Raw genomic sequence first — 26891 nt, 5'->3', positions numbered from 1 at the left:
TTATCCTCCTCACAGCGTTTAGATGAGTTTAACCTGCACTACTCTCCTTATCCAAGGAAAGTAATGAAGATACAACTCTTAGAACAGCTTAACAAATGCTAAACAGGGCCAAACAGGTGATCAAGCAACAGGACAAAAAGGATCCAGAGAGAGAGAGCGATGGGGAGGAGGGGCAGGTGAGCGTCACAGTGAGTTGACACTGGTGTTAGTTGCTGCTGGCTTTCATCAGTGCCGCGTGGCATGCATCGGGGCATCAGCTGATCTGATCCAGCTCTGCTACAGCCAGCAGCACCGACCGGGACTCAGGGATGATCCTGCAACAGGTCAGACCCTCCTTTTATGTCCTTGCAATTTGACACAATAATGCTGCTTAATTTACTTGCTGTCAGGGATGTTGCAGATCAAGAAAAAGTATGATGACACTCCCATGTGCTTGCTGTTCCTTCAACATGAGTAGATGTTTGATAAAAGTAAAAGAAGGAGTTGTGGTAATATTCAGCACAATTTTGCTTTCTGACTAAAATGCAGCATCACTTGCAGAGACCACATTAACATTTTGTCAGATAGAACACATACAGAATAGAAATTTCCTAGTACACGATGTACTGTCAACAATTGTATGTTTGTTTTGTTTTTTTGTCTGGCTCTAAATGTTTATAACACAGTGATTGAAGTATGTAGATGTCACTTGTTTGAGAAAGACAGCCGCCTTTCCTTTTTATGTCACTAATTGTTTTGTGTGTGTTTTATTATAATGTATTTAATGCAGTATATTTTTTGTATTTGTCATTATTTCTTAATTCTGTCATGACATGACTTTATGCTGGTGACCGGGCAGAAGCTAAGCCAATCAGAATAGCCCTGCTGCAGGCCGAGCCAAGGTGGTTTCGCTAAAATAATGTTGTTTACAACTCAGATTAAACAAGAATGAACTATGAACACAATTTGTTTTTAGCATGAGTTGGACCAGCGCCGAGTAAGTTTAGGTCATGAGTGACAGGAATGCTGGGCCGTGACAGGGAGATTAGTTGGCTTAGTGAGCTTGACACAGAGACAGAACAAAAAGTGCAGGACTGCACAGAAAGCAGTATAACATAACAGAGCAGCAAAAGAGCATCCAGATCAGCTTAGTGAGCCGCCTGCTGAACCACAAACAGCCCGGGCATGAAGGCTGAATAATAAGGCTGCTATTGTTACGTGGGACAGGCAGCTAATGCAACTTCACCTGGAGAGAAAGTCCTTTTAGAGGTCTTTGGTTAAAAGGAGTGCTTCTATACAAGACCCCAAACTGGTTTTACAGAGTTCCTAAATTGCCGCCTAAGCATTTTACTCATTCCTAAAAGGTTCCTTAGAACAGCATGAGGATATATGCAGGCCTTATTTGCAAAAACATATCTCCATTTATTTCTTATCTGTTTTTGCAAATGAACTTCTCTGTAGTCCATCTACAGAGAACTATCTGAGCATCACATCAACATTTTGCTATGATGAATCTCCATGTAAGGTGTCATTGCAGTGCAGCGTGAAGAATGTATGAACACGTACGGAATTAATAACTAACTGACTATGTCTAAGGCTCTTGCAGGCTTTTCCCAAATGTTACAGTGAAACGTTAATAAAGTTGAGTAGCAAAGTTTCAGAGCAGCTGCCAAAAGAGGAGCAGATGGACCTTAATCTGAAAAATTCAGGAGAAAGACTTCAAAAAAATGTATCATTTAAATTATTATTATTATTATTAAGTCTATTTGTTGTCTCATATTTGGGTGGCAATAAAATGTTGTTTTTAAAAAAACACTGTATAGAGTTTAATGGTAGTTAAATCCCTGCAAGGGTTCAGTAGCTTTGTACAGACATTTTGGACTGTCAAAAGTGAGTGTAAGCCTGCAGAAAACAAAGGTTTATCAGCCCATAAAATCTTGCTATAGATTTAAAAATGACAAACTCTAAAGAACAAAAGCTTTGAGGTTTTCTTAAATCTATCTCTAAATAATAATTCCTTTTGCTGTTGAAATCACCATCATGTCTACTGTCCACTAGCATGAATAACTAAAAAGTCCAAATCATTTCTGTTGTTCTTCTCTTTAGATGGCAGAAGTGTGAAACAACAACGAATGGCTTCCACGGGGAGTGGCCTCCGTAAGTCTGCTTTTTGTCTCCTGTGGTGGGATTATGGTTTACTTTTCAAATGATTAAACTGAGGACAATACGAATACATTCTCCACTAAATCATTGCATTGTTCTGAAATAGCTGATGAAACCAGATGCCTGATCTTTGCCAGTTTGTTAACAAAACTGGTCTAGTCAGTGTTGTCCACTCCTAAGCAGAGACATCACACTTGTCTGCAGTGGGAGGATTTTCAGTAAAGCTGGGCAAACAAAAGATAGGAATTAAGATATTCAATACTGGCTCAAAGAATGATTCACAGCTTTAATGAACTTTACTAAATATAATATCCTGCAAATCTAAAGCCCAAAGATCTCCCCTGGTAAAGTAGGCTACTCATTTTTAGATTACAGGTAGGCTTTTTATGTTAGGTCTACGAAGGGCTGCAGCAATAAGATATAGTAATTTAATCAAGTTAAAATTGAATTTTCTATTTTTGTGTACACATTGTAAGTCCAATCCTCAATATTTGAATTTCCACATGTTTAAGTGAAATTACCGTTTAATCACAAAATATTTCTTACGTATAATCACTCTGTCCTCCTCCTTTTAGGCATCCGGGGGGATGACAACCTCCAGTCCATGCTGGTGGGGACGGTAATGAGGAAAATTAAGTCTCGTACCTGGAAAAAGCAGCGCTACTTCAAATTGCAGGATGACTGCATGACCATCTGGTATAAGTCCAAGAAGGCTGGAAACGCCCACTCCACATGTAAGAAAACCTGATTTACTGATGTGATGGGCGTCTCCAGTCAGACACTGAGCCCAACATAACAGTTGATAACCCTTATGGTGAGACACAAGACATCACCAAATTCATTATGGTAATACAGTTAGTGTATGTAACAAAGCAACTGATGATATGAAATACATAGTTTTCAACTTATCTTCAGTTCTTCAGCATATTTTACTGTTCTGTATCTTATGATGATCACCACCAGGACATCAAACAGTAGATTTCTCATCACTCACTGATCATCACAGATTGTTTTTCACTGAATATGACTCAGTTTTCCATCCTGTGTTGGCCTTTGCGCCCAGTTTCAGTCAGTGATGTGGAGGCAATACGAGAGGGCCACCAGTCTGAGGTGCTGCTCAGCATTGCTGATGAGTTTCCGGCAGACCGATGCTTCACGCTGGTCTTCCGTGGTCGCAGGGGCAACCTGGACCTGGTGGCCGAGTCAGCCGAAGAAGCGCAGTCCTGGATCAGAGGCATGAGGAAGCTGATAGAGAATCTGGAGAACATGGGGGAGCGAGAAAAACTAGACCAGTATCCTTCACTTAGCGCTTTCAGTCAGGTGCCAGCAATCCCATCAAAGTGTTTGCTTGTTTGCAGCCCAACCAAACTTTTTCACTGATTGTTTTCCTCCTCTTCGGTTAGAGTTGTGCTTATTAGCAAAATTGTAACCCATCAAGTAGTCGATAAAAGCTGCATTGTTGAGTCAAAGATTTTATCCCCATGATAGCATGAACATCCCTACACGTTATAGTCTTCTGTCCATCGTTGGTTCCCTGGTATCCTCAGAATTATGTCCATGTTGAAAGATTGTGCCCATCATTATTTACATCCAGGGTCAGTGTAGGAAGTAGTGTGTATTTTATGTAGTAAGGTAGAAAGTTATGGTGGGGAGGTAAGGGTGGTGGATGGGTGGGTAGTGCATTCACCTCCTATCAAAGACCAACAATTAACATTAGCTTATTTATTAACCATAACAACAATTTCTCCATAATCATGTGGGTTTTAGTTTACCCAATCTTAACTGGTAAATTTACCATAAGCAAGATCTTTCCATACTGTCCATACATACTCCATCAGGAATAAAATGAATATGCACAGCAAATATCATAGAAATCCGTGGCACAAAATTACCAGTCTGACCCAAGGGTGTTATATGAAGAACTGAATAATGAAGAATTCATCCTGCGGGACCATAAGTATCCAAAGTAAAGTTTAAGAGAGATTCATTTGAATTAAGTCAGCATATCTGTAGTGTTTACATGCAGCAAAACGGTTCACAGGGCACCTTCCTGGTAAATGAGCCTTTGCATTCAAGGTACAAGTGTGTAGTCCCTTCATGCGTCCTGCCTTCCTTTTCCAATGACTGTATTTCTGTCATAGGTAACACATGTTTTGGCAATAAAGCCGGAAAAAACAGAAACAAAAAACCAAAGTGTTTTGCGGTAGTTGCTACTTCGACAAGCAATTCCATGATACAGTCTCAGATTACTGTAATACTCATTTAAATTTGCGGTTTGAGAAGTGAGTAATAATAAACTTTACAGCAGGTGCTGTAAAGTTTATTGTGCTGTGTAGCTGTGTGTGGTCATCTACTACTGAATGTGACACTGTCCTTAAGTGGCGTACCCAGATGGATTGGCGATTGGTTCAAGAAGGCAGATAAGAACAACGATGGCAGGATGAACTTCAAGGAAGTGCGAGATTTACTGAAGATGATGAACGTGGACATGAACGAGCACCACGCTCATCGTCTCTTCACAGTGAGAACCTCTAAGCTTATCACATAAACTATGGTTATTCTTGTGATTTAAGCATTCAGCAGAGATGCTTAGAGTTACAGTATTTTACTTTCTCATCTCTCAGATGGCTGATAAGTCCCGGTCAGGAACACTGGAGGATGATGAGTTTGTGCTCTTCTACAAGATGTTGACCCAGCGGGAGGACATTCTGAGGGTTTTCCAGGAGTACTCATTTGATAGCCAGAAGTTAACTCAGAGCGACTTGGAGGACTTCCTGAGAGAGGAGCAGCTGGAGGGCGATGACATCCAGCAGCATGCCAAACAGCTCATTGAGCGCTATGAGCCCTCTGACACAGGTACATGGACAGTGAAGAACACACAGTTTCTTGGTGTTTGTCTGAATCAATGAGACCACAGGAAAAGTAAGATTGCTGTAAAGTCCTAGTGTGTTTTGGAACTCCAGCACTATGTGATGAGGTTCTGACACGATCCTGCTGTATTTCCAGCCAAGCTGCTGAATGCCATGACATTTGACGGCTTCTTGATGTACCTTGGCTCAGCTGAGGGCTCCATCTTCAACCCACAGCGGCGAGGGGTCTTCCAGGACATGAGCCAGCCGCTGTGCCATTACTTCATCTCCTCCTCCCACAACACCTATCTGATGGAGGACCAGCTCCGAGGCCAGAGCAGTGTGGAGGGATACATCAGGTAATGCTGCTGGGTTAGCCTTCTAAGCCTCGCCAGGTATGATCATGTGCCTGTGCTGGTAATGTCTTTGTAATGTTCAGACGAAGTGCCTACTAACAGCAAAATGTGGTACAGCAAAATTCACATGCGCAGCCTTGCAAAATAAGTGTACTGGAAGACAACTTGTGGTGCTTGTTGGTGAGCCACTAAGCTATTTTGCTGTGAAGGTGGTGTGACTGAGACCAGGCAATCAAACATTAAACTTCTATAGCCCGTGGGATTAGGTGCCACAAAGGACACAATTACTTTATGGGGTTTTGTAGCTTTAGGTTCATTATTTACCTCATTTGCAACAGGTAATTTTAACAGAGTGCAAACGCTACTGAGGCCTACAAATAAACAGGTAAGGCAAGGCAAGTTTATTTGTTTAGCACATTTCAACAACGAGGCAATTCAAAGCGCTTTACATAGAACATTTAACAACCATAACAGTTAAAATGAACCCTGTACTATTTCTTGAGTAACAAAGTACAATAGCACGATGTGACTTTATGCACGCTAATATTAGCATGCCCCTCACTACACAGTGGTTGACAACTGGCGTCCAAAATTCCAGGACATAAAATCCAGTTGTGCCTAAATCAAACCATCTCATTACAATTTAGGCAGATAACATCCTATGTATGTATTTGTACAGGAATATTTTACAAGATATGCGTGTATATACCTAGCACTTTACATGACAGGGTCACATCACCAACCACGCTGCAAATCTCCAAGTTGTTCGTACGTGAACAGGAAGAAAGACCATGATGCACTTGGCAGAGTCATATTACTCAATGCTGCCACTTTGTGACCACAGTCCACAAAAGCTAGTGAGACGTTTTAACATTGAAACAACTTTTAGAACTATACCAAACTATAACTATATATGTGGAAAATTCCATCTGAATAGATTTATGACTTCTAAAACCAACCAATGGTACAACAAGAAGACACTGTAGCTCTGAGACTAATCTGTCGAACCAACTATCCTGTAGTGGTTTGTGGTAAAGGTGACATAGGCAATTTCCTAGGGCACCAATTAGTGGGGGGGCATCATCAATTAGAAAAATTGCCTGGTGCTGCCCTCACACCCCAAAGAGTCATAACTTCATAGTCATAACTTAGTCAAACCTGACCACACAGACATGATACACACAGTCCTGGAGGCAGCACAACTTTACAGGGATAGTGGTCTAGAAACGTCTAGAAATCGTAGGAAATCATCAGAATTAATCAGAATTAATTAAACAAATCCTAGAATTTGCCTAGGGCACAAAGACATACCAGTCTGCCTCTGAAACTATCACCATTTCTCTTTTTTATATTCAAGGTCTTTCAAATTAGAAGATGATTCTGTCCAAATCCACTTCCGAACCATTTTATAGATTTTAGGGTTTCCTTCAGCGGAAATCCCTTACCTAATATGCTCTCTATCATGCTTCATTGCCTCAAAGGGGTAATGAGATTTACTGTGACTTTGACCTGAATTAATCTTCCACCATTCATCAGTTTAACAAAATTCATTAATAAAACAAAGTTAAATACCTGACGTCAAATTTGGATTCTGATTTTATGATTAAATTCTACTTCATCAAATGTATTCATGCAAACATCAGTCTGACAATGGCATTAATGAAAGACATTAACTGAAGGTCAGCGTACTTTGTGTCCTCCTGTTTATCCTAAAAATAAAAAATTAACAAATGGATGAATTTGTCTTTGCTGGTCAGAGCTCTGAGTCGGGGCTGCCGGTGTGTGGAAGTGGACTGCTGGGATGGTGCCAACGGGGAGCCCATCGTCTATCATGGACACACGTTCACCTCCAAGATACTCTTCAAAGATGTGGTCAATGCAGTTGGCAACTATGCCTTCAAGGTAGCATCACATTTATGGTTGTTTGGCATTGTTGATTACTGCCAGCGTAGACGTGAATGCGAACTTAATTAGAAGATTCAGGATGCAGTCGTACCATGGAATGGTCAAGTCAGTCTTTTTTAGTCTATCCTTACCGAAAGCAAAACACCGAGTCATGAGCTTTGAGCTATACATAGAATTGTTCTTGAGTACGATGGCTTTCTGATGTACCTGTCCTTCAAGTTGATTATGTGTTTCTGAAGACAGTTGTGTTTGGGACAATAGATCTTTTTGTTGTGCACTAGTGCGAGCTCGCAGCCTATTGGAAAGATCATCACACTGGTCCGAATATGGCTTTTCAAGTAGTCCAGGCATGTTTTGCAATCCCCTCATGTTGGCATTACAATTGTTTTTGCTTTCATTGTCCTGTAGACTTGTATCAACAAATCGCTCTACATCTCATTACAAATTTATAAAAGGGAATACAACTGTCTGAAAGCCCTATAAAGTGAGCTAGCCAGGGATGCCATCCACTTGCCAAAGTAAACAGCTGCCAGGTTCAAATGCATATCAGAGCCTGCTGTGTATGAGCATCTGTCCACAACTGAAGATTGTGGCCTCATGACCCCTTGTCCATCCATCTGCTGGTCATTCAGCCAGCCAGGCACAACCCACAGGTATATGGCAGCAGGCGGATTAGCTTTCCCTTTTGATAACGCTCTCAAGTGTTAAATTACAAATTCACTCACTCCCTCCGCCTCCTCCTCCCTCCCATCCAGGTATCGGAGTATCCAGTCATCCTGTCCATCGAGAACCACTGCAGTGTTGAGCAACAGAAAGTGATGGCCCGACACCTCAACCACATCCTTGGTGACAAGCTGCTGAAAAGCACATTGGACGGCAAGCCCCCCATTGGGCTGCCGTCTCCTGAGGTGAGACTCAGAGCAGTCTGATGTCCTAACCTTACCCTTCCCCATATGGTTTTCGCTGGTTTTACAGCAAAAAACGAAGGTCACGATATGGTAACCCTAGTTCTATAAGCACAGGCAGAGCCCTCTACTGGACTCTATGGGTACTACCTCCTCCAATCACACGCATGCACTTGCCCACTGAAATTTTATCGTGCACGTAGCCGACCAGTAGGACGTAGCTACCGATACGTGCGTGATGTACAAATAGCAGTGTCCCTATTGCCTCAGCATCCGACCACCTCTTCAGCAGATGGCGTCAGAGCGGCAGGGCTCATCGGTAGAGGGCTACGCCTGTACTTATAGAACTAGGGTTACCATATCGTAACCTTCGTTCTATCTCACACAGGCTCCGCCCTCTACTGGTACAATGGGTGGAGCCCGACCACACCGACCCGGTCGGGCACAGGCCGGCCAAAGCCCCGACCACCACATCACCTATTGACAGAATGGTGGGACACCCCTGAGAAGGTCACTGGACCGATAGGGGCTTGGCCTGACCATTAACACCTGCACTGCCCTGACTTCTCACTGAAACGTCAGGCACTGCCAGTGTATGTTCCCCCTCTACAGATCCTAGGTGGCACTTGCGAGCTGGATCCTGAGAAGGAGCCATATCCAAGAGATAGAAACGCACAAACGGGCACAGTAAGGGCCAAGATGCCATTGTGCAGATCACCGCACTGAAAAAGGGTCGCAAAAAGATACAGAAAGTTTAACCTAGCATAGCTTTTGCTGCAACGCAGTGCAACGTAGGTTGTTGTTGTTGGTGTACACACTTCTATCAGCTTTTCATGCTGCAGTTTCCGATGCCATTTTGAACACTCACGCAATGTGGGGGCAAGTTACTGTTTCATTTAACCCCACTCACTACCAGTGTCTTGAGGTGCATCATTGCATATGTGTCAACGTTTAAGAGTATGCCAGAAAATAATTGTCACATACACTTCCTGGATTGGCACATTGAGGCTACCATGTCATGACTACTTCTTCTGTCCAAATGATGCATTCACTTCAGTAACAACTCCCGCTACTACCGTCTGACCATTATTTCACACGTACATTGTTTGAAAACTAAACTGGATGCGAAGGATGACTCTGGGGTTTCATTTATTCTTCCTGTCAGGATCTTAAGGGGAAGATTCTGCTGAAGGCGAAGAAAATTGGCGGTCTGCAGGAAAGTCTCAATGGCATGGTAGAAGACTCTCTGACTGGAGAGGTCAGCGATGAAGACGAAGTGGCCGAAATTGATGAAGATAACCTTCACCGTGAGAGTGTCCGTCGCAGGGTTAAGGTAGGTTCAGGTTTTTTCACGCAAAATGGTACAACTTTTTAGCCTCACGCCCAGACAGCCTATTACACACAGTCTACTGAACCAGCCTGATATAGAATCAGGATGCTCTATTTGTGTCGTTTTTAGGCTGATGATGCAACACTGATGCAAATCAGGAAGTGGATTTCACTGTATGAATGGAACACTTAATAGATTTGACCAATCCAAAATAATGGCACTCCAATTGATTAAATGCATCTTGTTAATAATTTAATGAATTACAGCTGGTAGTTGCAGTAGAATGTCCTCTCTCTGTTAACACCAGATTATAGGTTTACAACAACTGTGGGAGTTTCTGTGGCATCCAGTAGAAGGTTGCCAGTGTAAATGTATGTACCTGCTTGAATGAGAAGCAGGATCGAGGAGAGCGGAATAGTTGAATGAATGTTGAATGTCCAGAATGACTGGATGAATTAAGAGGATGAACTCAGTTTTTTGCCTTTGTTATAGAGTGTAGAGAGAAGATATAGAAAACAAGGGTGAGAAATGTGGAACAACATGCAACAAAAGGTCCCAATTGGTATCAAATCAGGAGCGTTGCGTTGTTAATGAGCAGGGCCTTAAACCCCTATGCCACCTCCACCTGTATTTTCAACCCGAAGTGTCTTTATCACCTGACAAGGAAACCATTACAGCGACTAATAACACCTCTTAACAAGATTTATGTATGTGAATATGGCTCTATGAATTCTGGATGACTGCAAGAGATAGTACTGTATGTAATACCTGAATGTAATCCACTGTCTCTGGAGCTGCCGCAGAATGGAGAGATCATTATAATGCCTTGTACTTCACATAACTTGAGTACAAAACAACACCACATATTCTTAAAGTGTAGAGGATAGAAACACCTGTTGACTTAACTAAAGTGGGTATAGTGTTGAGTTACTCTTTAATAACATCGGTATGAAATTTGTTGCATAGGAGTCCCTCACAACCTCTATGATGATATTGTCAATTCTTTGACTGAGAATATTAATAGGAAGCAGCATTTCTGCACTTTTTCATTAACACCTTACGTAAAATACAGTAAAATGAATCGCAACCAGATTATACTTCCAGATAAACTTCTCTTGAATCAAACTAACTATACATATTTTATTTAATCAGTTTAATTTAAGCATAGATGCAAATGCGCCAGAGTTAACCAAAAAACTATTTTTCATCTGTAGTCTCTGGACAGTTGTTACATAGTCTACCTAAAAAACAATTATAAAATTATTTTTACAATCATTTAAAATGAAGTCATACATTATGAATGCATGCATTAAAATTAGATAGAAGAATCACAGACTTTGTAATGAAATGCTTTTTAATGGACTTCCTGTACTTCAAAACCTATTTAAAAATAATAATAATGCAACATGCAAATTGTCGTGGAAATTATATTCCTGGTGAGGGGCTGAGCAAATAATTGAGTTACAACAAACCGTTGTCTTTGAAGAATTTATTTAACAAAAGAGAATAAACAAAGAAGTACTACAACACAAATCAGCTGGACCAGAGGTTCTGTCTCCTAAGACAGTCGCCAACGTCTGGCCCCGAGCAAAGGGGTGCATAATCATTTACACAGCTTAGGTCTCTATGTTTTGGCGAAAAGAGATCCTCTCTCGACCTTGAATGAACATTCCAGGAGAGGAGAGGAACAACAAGAAAGCACCAAAACAATTTCACAGCTCTGATCTAAACCCTAGTAAATGTGGACAAGAAGTATAGGAGAGGAAAGGTTAAGGATAAACACAATACATAATAATAATAGCAAAATAACATACATAAAAGATTAAATGTAAGAGGACACAATTTTCTGCCGTAACACAAACTAAAGCTCATAATGAGTACATCCATTGACAAAGACTAACAGGTGCATAGCAGCATGTACAGTATACATAACACTTGCCCAGAAGAAAAAAAAAATTTAAAACAATTAAACAAAGTCATAAATAAACAGATATACATGCAGGTAAAAGAGGACAGAATGCAACAGACAGCCTGAGGCCAGCAACATGCAATTTCAGTTTCAGTGAAATACTGAAACTGTATATACTGATACAGCGTATCTTTATACTGGTGTTTTTGCATTCGTCTCTGCATATTCACTGTTGAAAAGAAATGACGGGAAGCCAGGTTCTGTCTGGCTGATAAGAAAACATATTCAAAAACCAAAAATGCTGCAGCATGCTGTGCAGAAGTATCAGTAATAAACCAGTGCAATGGCTCTTGAATATCTGTGTTCCCTAGAGTCTCTGTTGGCTGAACATTTTCTGGGGGCAACACAAGTAAATGTATTTATATACTGTAATATGTATGTTTATTGTTTTGTTGTCCTTTTTGGAACTGTTGCAGCTGCATTAAGTTTGTTTAGTTGTTGTTGTATATAGTAGTCCAACCTGTGTGGAAATGGGACCATAGTCACACAGTGAAAGAGAAATGTAGTAGGGGGCTGTATACTTACAGTTTCCATGCATTCAGTTCAGAACATTAAAACATAATTTGCATGGTCTGTTGATCATTAATTCATGATTCATGATGATCATGATTGTAATGTTCTTATCTGCACTTCATTTCACTGTATATTCCTTTTGTACTGTACTGTAAAACAACTACCACAGTATTGGTTCAGCCTGTGCAGTTGAGTCATGACTTAATTTCATATATAATAACAGGGTCTGTTAACTCACGCTTGAGCTTTCAATGGAAACTACACAAGCTCTTTTAATGTGACTCTGCTGTTTATATTTACCTGCACTTAAAGACCCAGGTGTCTGTCATTACTTTTGTTTTGTTCCAACATACCGTACACATTTAAAGATACACTTCCTGGCTTTGCAGCATAGTTAGCACAACATCACACGCCTTCTTATCCAGCAGAAAATGATTATAATCTTCTTTTATCACTCGTGAAAAACAGAGAGGATTGATGGGCAGGCAGCAGACACTGGGTGTTAGATAAGGTGATCTTTTTAAACTGTGATAGCAGAGAAAGACAAGGCAGGCAAGAAAGAGAGAACAAGGCTTCATCACTGTGCTACCACCCGTGACACTGGTGTCCTGTGTCCCAGCCATCCAGACCTGAAGTGAACTTAACTGAATTGAAGTCCCTTCAAAACTTAAAAACACAGGACTTTATCAGCTCTTACTGAACTAAAAGATATACTCATCAACTGAACTCAACTAAAGGAAAGACACATCTTCACACAACTTACCATCAGAAATTATCATTAAATGTAATATATTGGTTTTAATATATACATCTCTCCTTGGGCTGGTTCCTTCTTGTGTAAAAACCAAAATCATTAAGGCCTGCGCTTTCAAAATATTTTACAGATGTTGTTTCCCAGAGTTTGAACAGAATTAGGCAAAAAAGATTTTAAATGTGCTGCCCCTTCTTCCTGGAATAATGCACAGAAAAGCCTGCACTAGTCAAAGCTTATTACTATAGGGGAATTTAAGGGATCACTTAAAGGATGGAGAAAAAGGTACTCTTGGTCAACTCGTAGATGGATTTTAACTGGATTTCTGTCCATGACCTTGTACCGCATTTTAACTGGATATGTGTGTTAATTTGTTTATGCAGTTCTGTTGACCAGGTCTCTCTCTCTCTCTCTCTCTCTCTCTCTCTCTCTCTCTATATATATATATATATATATATATATATATATTATGAATCTCATATATGTTATAAGGTAACCTAGGCCTGTAGCAGCATAACTAAGGGATACTCATCTGAGCCAGCCCTGACTAAATGCTTTATCTTTATTTAAGTCTTACGCCTACTCTGAAATGTGGAGATGGTGTCTGCCTCCCAAGCCCAAGCAGGAAACTGATTCCACAGGAGAGGAGCTTGATTGCTGAAGGTTCTGGCTCCCATTATACTTTTGGAGAATCTAGGAACCACAACTAAGCTATTTTCACTTTTCCACTTGCCAACTCTATCATAATGTATGTGGTATTTCTATAACAGAGGTTCTCAAACTAGTTCTAAGTCATATTCATGCAACTTTAGATCCATTCAACATCCACGACCCTCCTGCAGTGGCTCTACGCCCCCCAGTTTGAGAACTGCTGGGGTGGAACAAAAGCTCTTATTGGTTGTCACCTAAAGTTGTTGGTGGTGTGTGATGTTAAAACTTGTCAAAACTGCAGGAATGAGAAAAGTATAATTGGCAAAACAGCAAAACATGAGATTCTGGGGGATTAGCAAGGTTCTCGAGGTCCTTGAAGCAAACGAACAGTAAACTACAAGCCAAAGAATGACATTTTCACACTTAACATGACTAGTTGTGAGCCCACTGAGGCATTGCAAACTGGCTTGCTTATGACCACACAGCCACCGGAGTGTCTTTATATGAACAGATTGTAAAATGTACAAATGGAACTGTCCTCAGCACTGCAGCTGTAGTGCAGCAAAAGTGTTCTGCCCATTTTTGCATGTTGCACAGTTCATTTTGAAAGTGTGTTGAAAGAGTTGGGGATGGGAGACGTGTTGTGCTCAGGGCCCCAAACTCATGTTCCAGCTCTGACCTAGTTTCAACTTTGTCCTTATGTGTTTATACCACTGCATCACAGGGAACATATGAGACATTATATGTGCTACTACTTTTTACATCCCTAAATGTCTGTCCCTAAACGTAATATGGATTTGTATTGATATTACAGGCTTTAGAGCATAAGGCTTTAGAGGATAATGTTTGATGCTGAATATGCATCTTTGTCCAGTGCAGGAAACCGTGTTAAAGAATCATTGGGCGCTTGTCATGTTTATTGATAAGCATCTGAGAAGCATGAAACACCACACTGGGACTCCTGTCAACACGGTCACCAGGGGTGAGGCCAGGTGCCCCTGCTGATGGTTTAGGTGTCTGGAGAGATGGCTGTCTTGCCGTGCGGTAGACGGGTGAAGGTGGGGGGGTGACGCTCTGAGGCCTGGGTAGACCAGCCAGCTCAGCTTTCAAGTGGAAGCAGGAAGGCGTGCATGCTGAAGTGCTCGCCACACCTCTGATCTCTAGAGTCATGGAAGCTAGCCTGGCAACACACCTGCTTTTGCGTAGCATTGTGATCGAGTATCACTTACACAATTTAAATGGGGGTTGTCTCAAGGTTTTTCATGTGCCCTGTGCTTCCACCCATGACAGGATTCCTTTGCATCACAAGGGTATACCCTATCATGGCGTAGTGACTGAAATACCACAGAGCCATATCATGGGTTGACCCTCACAATAAAGATGGACGGCACGTCTCCACTTTCTCTTTAAAAAAAAATGAAGGCAAAATGTTATGTTTCTTTTATATGAATTTTAAGAGGTTAAATGCCTCATTGGGTCTGGGCCTCTTCCTATCAGTCAGCCGAATTGATGAAGCCTCTTGGGCTCAAATGACATCTTCAAGTCTAAAACACGCAAAGAAATCCTATGACCGGGTGTCCTCTTTATCTTTTGCCCACATCTCAGATATGTTTAGCAATAGAAACAGGTACTGTGTTGTTTTTATTAACAGCAACAATTCAGAGCTTTGTAGGAAGGATTAAGAATGGGGAAGTCATCTTCGTCTGTGAAGATTCTCAGTCATCCAGGTCATAGTTATCCAAAGAAGGTTAAATTCAAGGGCAACTGAACTTGGTTGAAGATACTAGAAGACGTTTCATCCCTCATCCAAAGGACTTCTTCAGTTCTGACTGACTGGCAGGGAAACTCAGCTATTTAACCTCAGTGGGGTCGTTTGCCAGGATCGTCGATACTGCTGGTTCGTTAGTGTTCCTAGTTGCTGTATCAACAGTCGTTACAGTCGTTAGGACTACCTGAGGCCAAGACTGAACGACCATCGTTGGTATCTTCACCTGAGGCCAATAGGTTACGTTTGTTGAGTTCCCTGGGAAGTGATGAAAGGACAGCATTGTAAGTGGGGGATAAGTGGTGGCGTAGGCCCCCTCCTCTGTTCAACGACGGCTTCTCAACCCGGGTGTAGATGGCTTCCTTGACACCTCCTGGTGGTCCTCAAACGAGTGTCCTCTGTCCTTCAGATGTAAGTAAAACTGCAGCGTCTTGACCTGAGGAGTTGGCCCCTCTGTGCTGAGCCATGCGTTTGTGTAATGGTTGTTTAGTCTCCCCAATGTATAGGTCTGTGCATTCCTCACTGCATTGGACCGCATACACTAGATTGCTTTTCTTGTGCTTGGGGGTGTGGTCTTTGGGGTGTACCAGATCTGTCTTAGCATGTTCATGGGTTAAAAAAAAACACAGGGATGTTGTGTTTGTTGAAAATCCTCCTGAGTTAGTCTGATACTCCAGACACGTATGATATCGCAATGTTGTTGCGGTTGACCTTCTTTTTCTCATCCCCTGTAGTTTTGTTCTTCCTGGATCTTGTCGCTGTTTTCACAAAGGTCCATTTAGGGTATCCATAGGCTGTAAAAGTACCCCCTTCAGGTGTTTCTGTTCCTTCTCTCTGGCTTGGGCGCTTGTTGGTATGGTTTCCGCTCTGTGGTGCAGTGTTCTCATGACCCCTAGCTTGTGCTCCAGTGGGTGGTGGGAATTGAAGAGTAGGTATTGGTCTGTGTGTGTGGGTTTTCTATAAACCTTTGGATGAGGGATGAAACGTCTTCTAGTATCTTCAACCAAGTCCAGTTGCCCTTGAATTTAACCTTCTTTGGATAACTATGACCTGGATGACATCTTGCTAATCATTTTGGGATGAACACCCTCAGATTGGTACAGGAGTATGAAAGGACAGCCAGGAAAAATTGTAGACTACAGGAACCATCTACGATTTAACCTGAGATGCCGACAACACAAACTTCTTTCCGACAGCCTACACTTAGGCTCTACGGTGAAAGGACACGGGCCAAAATAATCCTGGAGAAAGCGCAACACCAGCTACTGAATAAGAAAGTGAGACAGATACATTTCACCATTGAAGCCCTGAACAAAGAATTGGACAACGTACACCACAAACTAGAAACATATCTGCCCAGTACAGTACTGGAAAAGGTCATGGATTTCATCAAGAAAGCACAGCTATCTCAACACAACAAGAGCAAAGAAAGACAGACCCGGAAATTCCAAAACCTACAGTCCAGAGCCAGCAGCACTAACAAAACAGGACAATTGTCTTGGAGGAGAAAGCACACCAAACCACACAACGCATGAAACAGACAACAGATGGGTGAAACACCTGTCACATAGGGAACTCACCCAACCAGAGAAAGATGTTTTGGCCAAATGATTAAACTTTGCCATTACACCACAGTAGCTACCTATAATGGACCTCATCACAGCTACAGAATCGGCCCTTTCTAATGTGAAGGCTCCCCCTTCCAAGCTCACTATCCAAGAAAGGAAGGCTGGGGACATCACTGAGCAAGGATCAAAACATCACTATCCTACCTGCTGACAAAGGAAGATGCACGGTAGTCCTTAACACAGCGGATTACCAGAACAAGGTCAACACATTACTAATGAACACAAACACATATGAGACACTGAGGTGAGACCCAACCAGCGGATACAAGAAAAAGGCCATAGAATGTCTACAACAGCCACAGAAAGACAACACCATCTCCCGTGAACAATATTACCGTTTGTATCCTGGAGAAGCCATTCCATGCATCAATGGACTACCCAAGATACACAAAGAAGGAGCCCCACTCAGGCCGATTATCAGCAGCATTAACTCGGTCACCTACAACATTGCCAAACACATTTCTACCATCTTAGCTCCTTTGGTGGGAAACACGCCACACCACATCCAAAACTCCATTGACTTTGTAAACAAAGTTTGAGGACTGAAACTGGACCCAGAAGAAACCATGGTATCCTATGACGTGACATCTTTGTTAACCTGCATCCCCACCATAGAGGCAGTAGAAACCGTTAGGAAACGGCTAACAGAAGACCACACCCTGGACAACAGAACTAGCCTCAGCCCTGACCAGATCTGCAAATTATCTATCTAAACACCACCTATTTCCAGTACAACGGAGGTTTCTACAGACAGAAGCATGGCTGTGCCATGGGTTCACCGGCATACCCAATGGGTGGCGAACATCTACATGGAAGAAGAGGAGAACAAAGCCCTAAACTCCTTAGGAACAGCACCGAGCCACTGGTACAGATATGTGGACGACACCTGGGTCAAAATTAAAAGCCAGGAAGTGCAAGCCTTCACAGAACACATCAACTCTGTGGACAGCAACATCAAGTTCACACGAGAAGATGTTCACAACAACAGTTTGGCCTTCTTGGACTGCGCTGTACACATTGAAGAGGACAAGAGCCTGCAGATTGGTGTTTACAGAAAACCCCCGCACACAGACCAATACCTACTCTTCGATTCACACCACCCACTGGAGCACAAGCTAGGGGTCATGAGAACACTGCACCACAGAGCGGAAAACATACCAACTAGCGCCCAAGGCAGAGAGAAGGAACAGAAACACCTGAAGGGGGCACTTACAGCCTGTGGATACCCTAAATGGACCTTGTGAAAACAGCCACAAGATCCAGGAAGAACAAAACTACAGGGGATGAAGAAAATAAGGTCAACCGCAACAACATTGCGATTCCATACGTGTCTGGAGTATCAGAGAAACTCAGAAGGATTTTCAACAAACACAACATCCCTGTGTTTTTTTTAAACACGCTAAGACAGATACTGGTACACCACAAAGACCACACCCCCAAGCACAAGAAAAGCAATCTAGTGTATGCGGTCCAATGCAGTGAGGAATGCACAGACCTATATATTGGGGAGACTAAACAACCACTACACAAACGCATGGCTCAACTCAGAAGGCCAACTCCTCAGTCAAGACTCTGCAGTTTACTTACATCAGAAGGACAGAGGACACTCGTTTGAGGACCACCAGGTGCACATTTTAGACAGAGAAGATGGATGGTTTGAAAGAGGTGTCAAGGAAGCCATCTACACCCGGGTTGAGAAGCCGTCGTTGAACAGAGGAGGAGGTCTACGCCACCACTTATCCCCCACTTACAATGCAGTCCTTTAATCACTTCCCAGGAAATTTAACAAATGTAGCCTATTGGCCTCAGGTGAAGATGCCAACGATGGTCGTTCAGTCTTGGCCTCAGGTAGTCCTAACGACAGTAACGACTGTCGTTACAAAAGTCAGGAACACTAACGAACCAGCGTATCGATGATCCTGGCAAACGACCCCACTGAGGTTAAATAGCTGAGTTTCCCTGCCAGTCAGTCAGAACTAAAGAAGTCCTTTGGATGAGGGATGAAACGTCTTCTAGTATCTTCAACCAAGTCCAGTTGCCCTTGAATTTAACATTCATTGGGAAGTCATCTTCACTTGCCATGTCCCATTTCCCAGATTCTGCCTCACAAACTGTCCCTACCTACTGCATTTTGAAGGATCTTTCACACCTGTCCTCTAGTTGCCCTCATCCAGTTTCAAGCCGTTGCCAGTCACCAGACCCTGCTCATCCCTGCACACCAACCCCTCTTTATTCCATTAGTAGCACAGTATACTGTAATATACCTGTGAGGTTATTCCAATAAATACCCATGCCATAGTAGTATCTGTATAATGTATCCTGTTTCTGCCTGTCTGCTACCTGCTCCAATTATCCAGTTACTGTTATGACATGCTGCCTACTGTGACCCGCAACTTGTTTTTGAGTGATACCAAGATGGAAATGTGGCTAATTCGAAGTGGTGTGTCTTTGTCCACGTCTGTTGTTGATATTTGGTATGCTGATGTGGTTCTGCTGGTTTATGCTATTTATTAACTGTATGTCACTGATATTCCACCAGTGGTGTGCTACTCTTATTTAAGTGTCATATGCCGACTTTTATGCGGCTCATAAAAATCAGAATCAGAAGAAGCTTTATTGCCAAGTATTGTTTTACACATATGAGGAATTTGCTTTGGTGATAAGGTGCTACAAGCAGACAAACATACAGTTGACATAAATAAATGTAGAAAGATATAATAATAAACAAATGCAAGTTATATAAGAATAATAAAAGAATAAAGAAAAATAATGCAACAATTTGCAGACAATGTGGCAGATACTTACATGTGCATTATTCTGGTGTTGTGAAGACGTATTGCAACGGAAGAGAATATTGTGTACATAAATATATAGCTTGACAATATAAAAATATAGAACAACAATGACACAACAACAGTTCACAACAAATATGTGCAATGTATAATGAAAATAATGCATGCAAATGTATAATGCAAATGGTATATCATTTATGCTCCACTGCTACATACCACTCCACTTTGGCATGATTCTTGCTGTCTATTGGTATACTAATGCTAGGTGCTACATTAAAACAGCACACCGCTTGTGTTTCACTGACAGATGACACTTTTTATCTGGCAAGTATCATGTTAAACTAGTAGACTATGCCATAACATTATACATCATAGGAAGCTGTGTGATGTTGCAAATACTACTCCAAATTGAACAATTTGTCTGTGCATTCCAAAACTGTTTTATGATTTGACAACACTATGGTTAGGATTTGGCTTGGTTAGGTTTAGGCAAAGGTTTAGGGTCTCACTGAAACAACTGTTTTTGTCGTTCTTCTTAGGACATAAGTGTCAGTTTGATCTTAATGCTAACTACATGCCAAAATATGTTTTATGTATCAGGCATACATTACCACAGCAGTGGCATATATAAATAAATTAGAATTGTCATGTAAGAGTTGCTGATGATTTTTCAAAACTACCCCCTTTTATTGACCTATGCGTTTATCAATGTCTTACCATTTTTATCCTTTGTCTTCTTATTTCCATAGAAGTCAAAGCAGCGTCTGTCCAAGGAGCTGTCAGACTGTGTCATTTACTGCAAAAGCGTCCACTTTAGTAGCTTCAAACACTCCCGCATCCACTCCAAGTTCTATGAGGTGGCCTCTTTCACAGAGTCCAAGGCACGCAAACACCTGAGAGAGGCTGGTGAGTCCAGTGTTTTCAGTCCTGTCTCCTTTAGACATTAAAGTGTATGGTTTATGATAAATCATGTAAATACAAAGCTTTGACTAATACGGGTTTCTGTTATTTGATTTTTGTAGTCTGGGATCTTGGTTCTATCTATCACCAGATATTTTGCTTCAGTAGCTTTAAATTTAATACATTTTGTGTCAAGGGGAAACAATTAGTACTTTGAGAATTTTTTTTCAACTTTAACTATACTTCTGATGTTATCTCTATTTCAGGGGCCGAGTTTGTGCACCATAACTCACAGCAGCTGACCAGGGTTTATCCCAGTGGCTTCCGAACTGACTCCTCCAATTTCAATCCTCAGGAAATGTGGAATGCTGGGTGCCAAATCGGTGATTGCAACTCAAAGGCAGACTTGACTTTATCTCAAGCAGGCTTTAAGACCTTCCTTCTTTAATCATTTCACAGTCACAATTGTGCAAGCAGGGAGAAGATCTTGGAGGTACCAAGGAACAAGTTTTATAGCTTCGTGGTATTGAACTTGACATCTAAGTTAGCAGTGTGCAAAGTTACCCTGTACAGCTTAAATAGCATTTAAATCTTTCAAAATGCCTGAATACAGTGTTGTGTTGTGAATCTAAATGTTGGCATGTGTCAGAAAAAAGCAAAAAAGTAAATCTTGTTTCTTTTCCTTTTCATTCAGTTGCATTGAATTTCCAGACTGCCGGGGAGGGGATGGACCTGAACGACGGGCTGTTTCGTCAGAATGGCAACTGTGGCTACGTCCTGAAGCCCAGTTTATTGAGCGAGCCCAGGAAAAGATTTGACCCTGAGACACCCCAAAAACAGGATGACTATCAACCTGTCGTCCTCACCATACAGGTACCAACCACAAAGAAGTAAGAAAAAATGTATCCCTGCAGGTTATTATCTATTTCAATGACTTTTTTTATTGAGGACACTGTATTTATGTGTTTCAGGTGATCAGCGGTCAGCAGCTGCCCAAAGTCAACATCAAAGAGGATTCTATAGTGGATCCTCTAGTCAGAGTGGAGATCCATGGTGTTCCTGTGGACCAGGCCAAGCAGGAGACCAGATACATTGAGAACAATGGTACTGCAGTGGCTGTGGGCCCATACACTTACCCCTGTAGAAATAAATACAGCAGGGACTGAATGAATGGACAGGATGGGTAACTTTTAATATTTCAGATTTGGTTTAGTCCCACAAGGAATTAAGACATGTCTCTGACCAAGCAGGGTGGATGCTGGCATTAAACAATTTGTCCTTCCTGCAGGGTTCAACCCTGTGTGGTATGACACACTGCGCTTCACCATCCACACTCCTGAGCTGGCCATGGTGCGCTTTGTCGTGGAAGACTATGACAAGACGTCTAAAAATGACTTTGTGGGGCAGTATACACTCCCTCTCACCTGCATGCAGCAAGGTAAGGTTGAAAAACTGAGTTAAGTCACATCTTAAAGCTTCTTCTAGGGCTGTGCAATTGATGAAATTTTCATCACAATTTTGGCTTCCAACAATTATAAAAACACGTTAATCAAAATCTTTATGCCATATTATGTTTCCCAGTGATGCTCTCAGTTTGTCTTGTGTTATAAATCCAGCGCACCCCTTTCCTGTAAAGCGTTGGCTGTACTGTACTGTACTGGTACTGTGTCATGTTTAGTTCAGTTCGAGCCAATGTGATGGTGTTAACTGTGATTTAATAGCAATAAACAGATCAAAATGATACTTTATTACTACATAATGATGCTGATTTGTTTTATTTTGTCTGAATTCATGCTTTGTCAGGTCTGTCCGCAAGATGACAAGCAAACAACTTTTAGCATGCTTGTTTTCTAAATGGCGTTCGGATCAGGGCTATGCTATGCTGCCTTGTTTCAGACTAAAGTAAACCAATAGCTGGAATTAAGTAACAGACACATATATATTGAAAACTTACCAGGTAGTTCAACTTCCTAGCTTACTTTTCACCATGCGCTCTTCTTTTCTGTCTTGGCTTTTTATAAATATGAAGTAGTGTCACAGAGCTCTGGGTGCCCACTGACGGCTTCAACAACGACAGTGGCGATACGAAACTCGGTGGCTTGCTGCTGTAGACAGGTTGAAAAGCTTGAGTAAAGATAAATTTACTTTTTAAAGTAAAAACAAAACTCTTGTACAACACTCTGTAAAGCCCAGTTTTCACTCAAGTTGAATATTTTCAGCTGACACAAATTTTGCGTATCCGTGTCACCCAATTTCATTCGGCTGGCACGAATTTGCAACTATTCCCGTATTTGCATTGACTTTGTATAACACTTCGCTTTCTGTGTGAACACACAGAAAGAATGTGTAAATCAATTGACAGGGAGCATTGTCTAATCAAGTTCAATCAACTATGTAAACAGGAAGTCACTGTAGTACCACAAGTTACCATAAGTTCTAAACATTACAGTTCTGTCTTTTGTAAATTTAGGTATTTGTTTACTTGTGTCTGGATGTATGGAACATCCGTGTGCTTTAGAGTTAGTTGTATTCATACTATAGTAGAATGAGTGGGAAATATTCAGTTATGCTAACCTAACTGACGTATTTACACATTTGCTGTAAGTTTTTTGGTATTATTTTTGTCAAATTTGATCATTGCAGCAGTATTAAACAGAAATGATCAACTTTCAAGTCAGATACGTCGGCCGTCTTCTATATTAATTCTTTCACTCTTTTCTCTAGCACACTAACGTTAGCTTTCAGTAAATTACCTCAGTTAGCTACACAACAGTTACACCTGGCAGTAGGTGCAATTATTTAGCAACAACTAATCTCTACGTAAGAACTAGTTTGTGTGCTGCAACTGGTTTTAATTTGTAATGCTTAAAAATACACTCAAGGCTTGTGCAGCCTACACAATTTCACCGTGAGCAGGTAGGTTGTTGTGCTGTTGAGACTACACAACCAGCTGTCTTGTAGCGGGAGTCTTGAAGTCGTTGTGGTGTTGACACTATGCGACTGATCGGCGACAGGGAGTCACACACTAAGCGAGCTGACATCGAGTAACAGCCTGCTCTGTCAGCTGCCTACTCTCGTTGGCTGGATGTGGATGTGGAGTCGGCCGACTCCTCCAGATAGCTAATTTACCACCAATCACAGCCCGGCTGTCGGCGAGCTCGGCGACAGGCAAATCAGGCTTAAAATCATGTAGGCTTTAGTAAACACTAATGTAAGATCGAGGCTAACTTTCATCTTAGGAACAGCTGCTGCAACCAGCTCCAGCTGTGTCTGTGTGTTTGACTTTGAGCACTGTATCTCAGTAGGCTGATGAAAATATGCCGGATTTTATTGCATTTAGCTGGTATAGATAAGTCAAGAGGTCGTGTTCTCCTAATCCTTATGTTTTGTGTTCTCAGGTTATCGTCACATTCACCTTTTGTCCAAAGATGGAACCAGTATTCCTCCCGCCTCCTTATTCGTACACATCCGGATCACAGAACTACGATAAAGCTTCTTCACTTTCCTAATACACCAGAGTTATTAGAAAGAACATCCTCAGCACGCATTATTTAGCGATGAGAGTAGAATCCTTCCTATAGAAAAAACTTACAGTTACTAAAAGAGTATTTAATATTATTCTTATTTGATGTGAATAAATACTATGCCAAATGTTTAGTGGTTCCTAGGCAGCAGTGGAATATTACATAAAGCATGTTTTTGTTTTGTTCATTACAGTGTGTGTAATTTGTTCCTGTGATTGACTTGAACTTTGCTGCTCATGTTTGGTGTACTGCGTCTGTAGCACAAATATTAGTTTCTGCTGAATGTGCCACCAGTATGCTTCGATCAGGATATTTATTTTCTGTTAGTATTTAATGAACAGCACCTCATGAACACTCACTGCAGCCCTGAGCTTTCACTTTGGTCAACATGCAAAACTTGAAAGCAATTCTCTTGCAGCTACACAGAAAGAAAAATGGTTACCATTTTAACGGGGACACAGTGTTTTTACCAGCAAGGACTAAGTCATAGATATAGATGTTATAATATACAAAATACCACAAAAATTGCAAAGATAACCAAAAAATAAAATAAATATAAATTTATGTACCTTTATGTTCTTCACCAAGTTTCTCCTGATGTTCACTTTAGGCTACTTTGTGTGATCAAATCAAATACTTTTTCTCATTTCTCATCATTGCAAATTAATCAAACTGATAAAAAAAAGTAGTTGTAACAAATTATAAAATTCTGATCCTTTTGGAAAAATCTGAGCCAAGACACTATTAAATCATTGTGGATTCTTTTCATAATCTTTGCTCATTCAGGTAAGCTGTGCTTCACTTTGGCAACACTTACAGTTACACTTATTATTCCCAACAACCACCAATATCACAATCGCAGCTTTGAGCAGCTGCACTGGAGCAACTGGAGGTTGAAGGTCACGGGCATAACGACGCCTCCCAATGTTCCCGGTCAGATCAGAGAGTTCAAGAGAATTTGGCCTGTGGCTGCTTTTCTGCTCTTCCCATTAACACCAGAATCTTCTGCATGTCGTTCTTTTATAAAAAGCAGAAGTGATTGGTTGGGCTTGATTTGCTTGAATAACATGATTATCTCATAAATATTAAGCTGAAGAGTAACAGGCGGAAATCACAATTTAATACTCATGAGTAGTCTTGTGTCATCTGATGTTATATTTGTGGCATGTACATACAATCCATTTGTGCAAAAGTGTTTTGATATGTCTTGTTTGTTTTTTTTTGGGATACACCGCAACATTCATATGTACTGTACAGTGTAGCACATTGTAGTGTTTAAATGACTATTTGCTTGTTTTTTATTGTATAGGACCCATATTCATTTGCCTCTTTTTGCATCTACCTGCAAATAAATAAGATTTTCACTTACTGATTGAACTTCTTACTGAGCTGGGTCACTTTAAATATATTCTTACATAACCAGAAAGCAAGGGAAGAGTTTATGAGCTCCAGGGCAAGACAAAATGTATGCAACACTGAAAAAGGAAAAAACACAAGTGGATAATCTGCTGGGACAGGAACAATGTGCAATCATTTATTGCCCTTGCCATGCATTAACTAATCAAATATCTGACATTCCATACTTGTTTTTCCTCACGCGTCTAATCTCTCAAATGTCTTTGAGTACTGTATTCTCTTTGCTTTGAATCTCAAATTTATATTTAACTGTATATTTAACTTTCTGTGATATATATATACAGTATAGTTCAAGCCTCAGTACATTGAAGATAAGGATTACACAGCATACCATGTGGACAAAAGTAAAGGCTCTACCCAGTGGTGGACAGTATCTATGTACTTTTACTCAAGCACTGTACTTATATACATGTTAGAGGTATTTATACTTTACTTCAGTATTTTCTTTTCATGCCATTTTCTACTTCTACTATTGTACTTTTACTTAAGTACATTTATCTGACAGCTTCAGGAACTACTTACTTCACAAAGTAAGGTTTGTACACACAAAACACATGAAGATTTTAAAAAATATGTTGTTTTGTTATAAATTAAACTGCCCAACATTAAAATAAAAAATACCTCAACAACTACAACAGTAAAATCCTGCTTTTACATTAATAATAATCAAATGATATAATATATAATAATATAACAGTCCATTTTTCCTTCCGCTTTGAGTACTTTTAAGTCTTTATTTTCCTGATTATGCTTACATACTTTTACTTTAGTAAAAGTAGGACTTTTATTAGTCCGTAGGAGTCCTTTAGGAGTATTTTTACAGTGAGTTGCAGTCATAACAATCTTGCTGACATCTAGCCTTTACATTTGATTGACACAACACAAATGATGTTCATGTATGACTCGTTCTACTCATGGATCTGCTTCATGCATTAGATGCCAACTTGGGGGGGGTTGAATCAGTTTTAACATTGAACATTGAACCATATCACTGAAACAAGTGTGTATTTTGAGGAAATTCCTGTGCATAAAAGGCATAGTTTTTCAGACATGCCTTCATCTGAAGGCAGAAATTGTAGCTTAATATCACAACACTGAAGTTAGCTTCCGATTCGGCAGTTAAGGGGAAAGTTAAGGGAAACCCAGGTCCAGATCAAAAGTCACTATGCCTATACCTTTATTCTATTTGTGAAAATGAAAAAAATGACTTGTAAGGTCAAATGTGGTCTACATGTAAAAACAAACAAACAAACAAAAAAACACTACCTAAATCGCCCTTTTTTCATTTTCACAAGTAGAATAAATGGTTCACAAATCTGAAACTGTGTTTTAATGAAACTTTAGCCTCTCTTGAATAATCATCAGCTCTAGGCGTAGTGGTTTTTGATCTGGACCTGGTCTAATGTATAACATAGATTTATAAACATATAAATCGACCTTTTCGCACACTTATTTATTAATGTGTTTTAAGCAATTGTAAATAAAACCATTTACT

At 40.8% G+C, this 26891-nt stretch overlaps 1 protein-coding gene across 1 annotated transcript; it reads left to right on the top strand.

Moving 5' to 3' along the window:
- Positions 1–95: 95 nt before the first annotated feature.
- Positions 96–25349, top strand: LOC119915647 (1-phosphatidylinositol 4,5-bisphosphate phosphodiesterase delta-4-like). Its single transcript, XM_038735283.1, has 16 exons — positions 96–176; positions 230–323; positions 2655–2876; positions 3206–3434; positions 4534–4663; positions 4767–4998; positions 5149–5350; positions 7105–7249; positions 8008–8160; positions 9323–9490; positions 20306–20462; positions 20723–20839; positions 21151–21329; positions 21428–21560; positions 21745–21894; positions 23855–25349. The coding sequence occupies exons 1-16, from the start codon at positions 96–98 to the stop codon at positions 23944–23946; spliced, it is 2484 nt and encodes an 827-aa protein (XP_038591211.1). The 3' UTR covers positions 23947–25349.
- The last annotated feature ends 1542 nt before the right edge of the window (positions 25350–26891 follow it).

This window comes from Micropterus salmoides, unplaced genomic scaffold (assembly GCF_014851395.1).
Source record: "Micropterus salmoides isolate LMB-PRFRI ecotype aquatic unplaced genomic scaffold, ASM1485139v1 Ms_hic_scaffold_1, whole genome shotgun sequence".
Classification (NCBI taxonomy): domain Eukaryota; kingdom Metazoa; phylum Chordata; class Actinopteri; order Centrarchiformes; family Centrarchidae; genus Micropterus; species Micropterus salmoides.
The sequence above is the reverse complement of the archived record's forward strand: the minus strand, read 5'-3'. Positions and strand labels throughout refer to the sequence as shown.

Bases quoted from the DNA above. Each gene is read 5' to 3' on its own strand.
- LOC119915647 (XM_038735283.1), top strand. From the start codon at position 96: ATGCTAAACAGGGCCAAACAGGTGATCAAGCAACAGGACAAAAAGGAT. The intron at 324-2,654 runs GTCAGACCCTCC...CACATGTTTAAG, and splicing joins CAGGGATGATCCTGCAACAG to TGAAATTACCGTTTAATCAC. The intron at 9,491-20,305 runs GTAGGTTCAGGT...TTATTTCCATAG, and splicing joins GTGTCCGTCGCAGGGTTAAG to AAGTCAAAGCAGCGTCTGTC.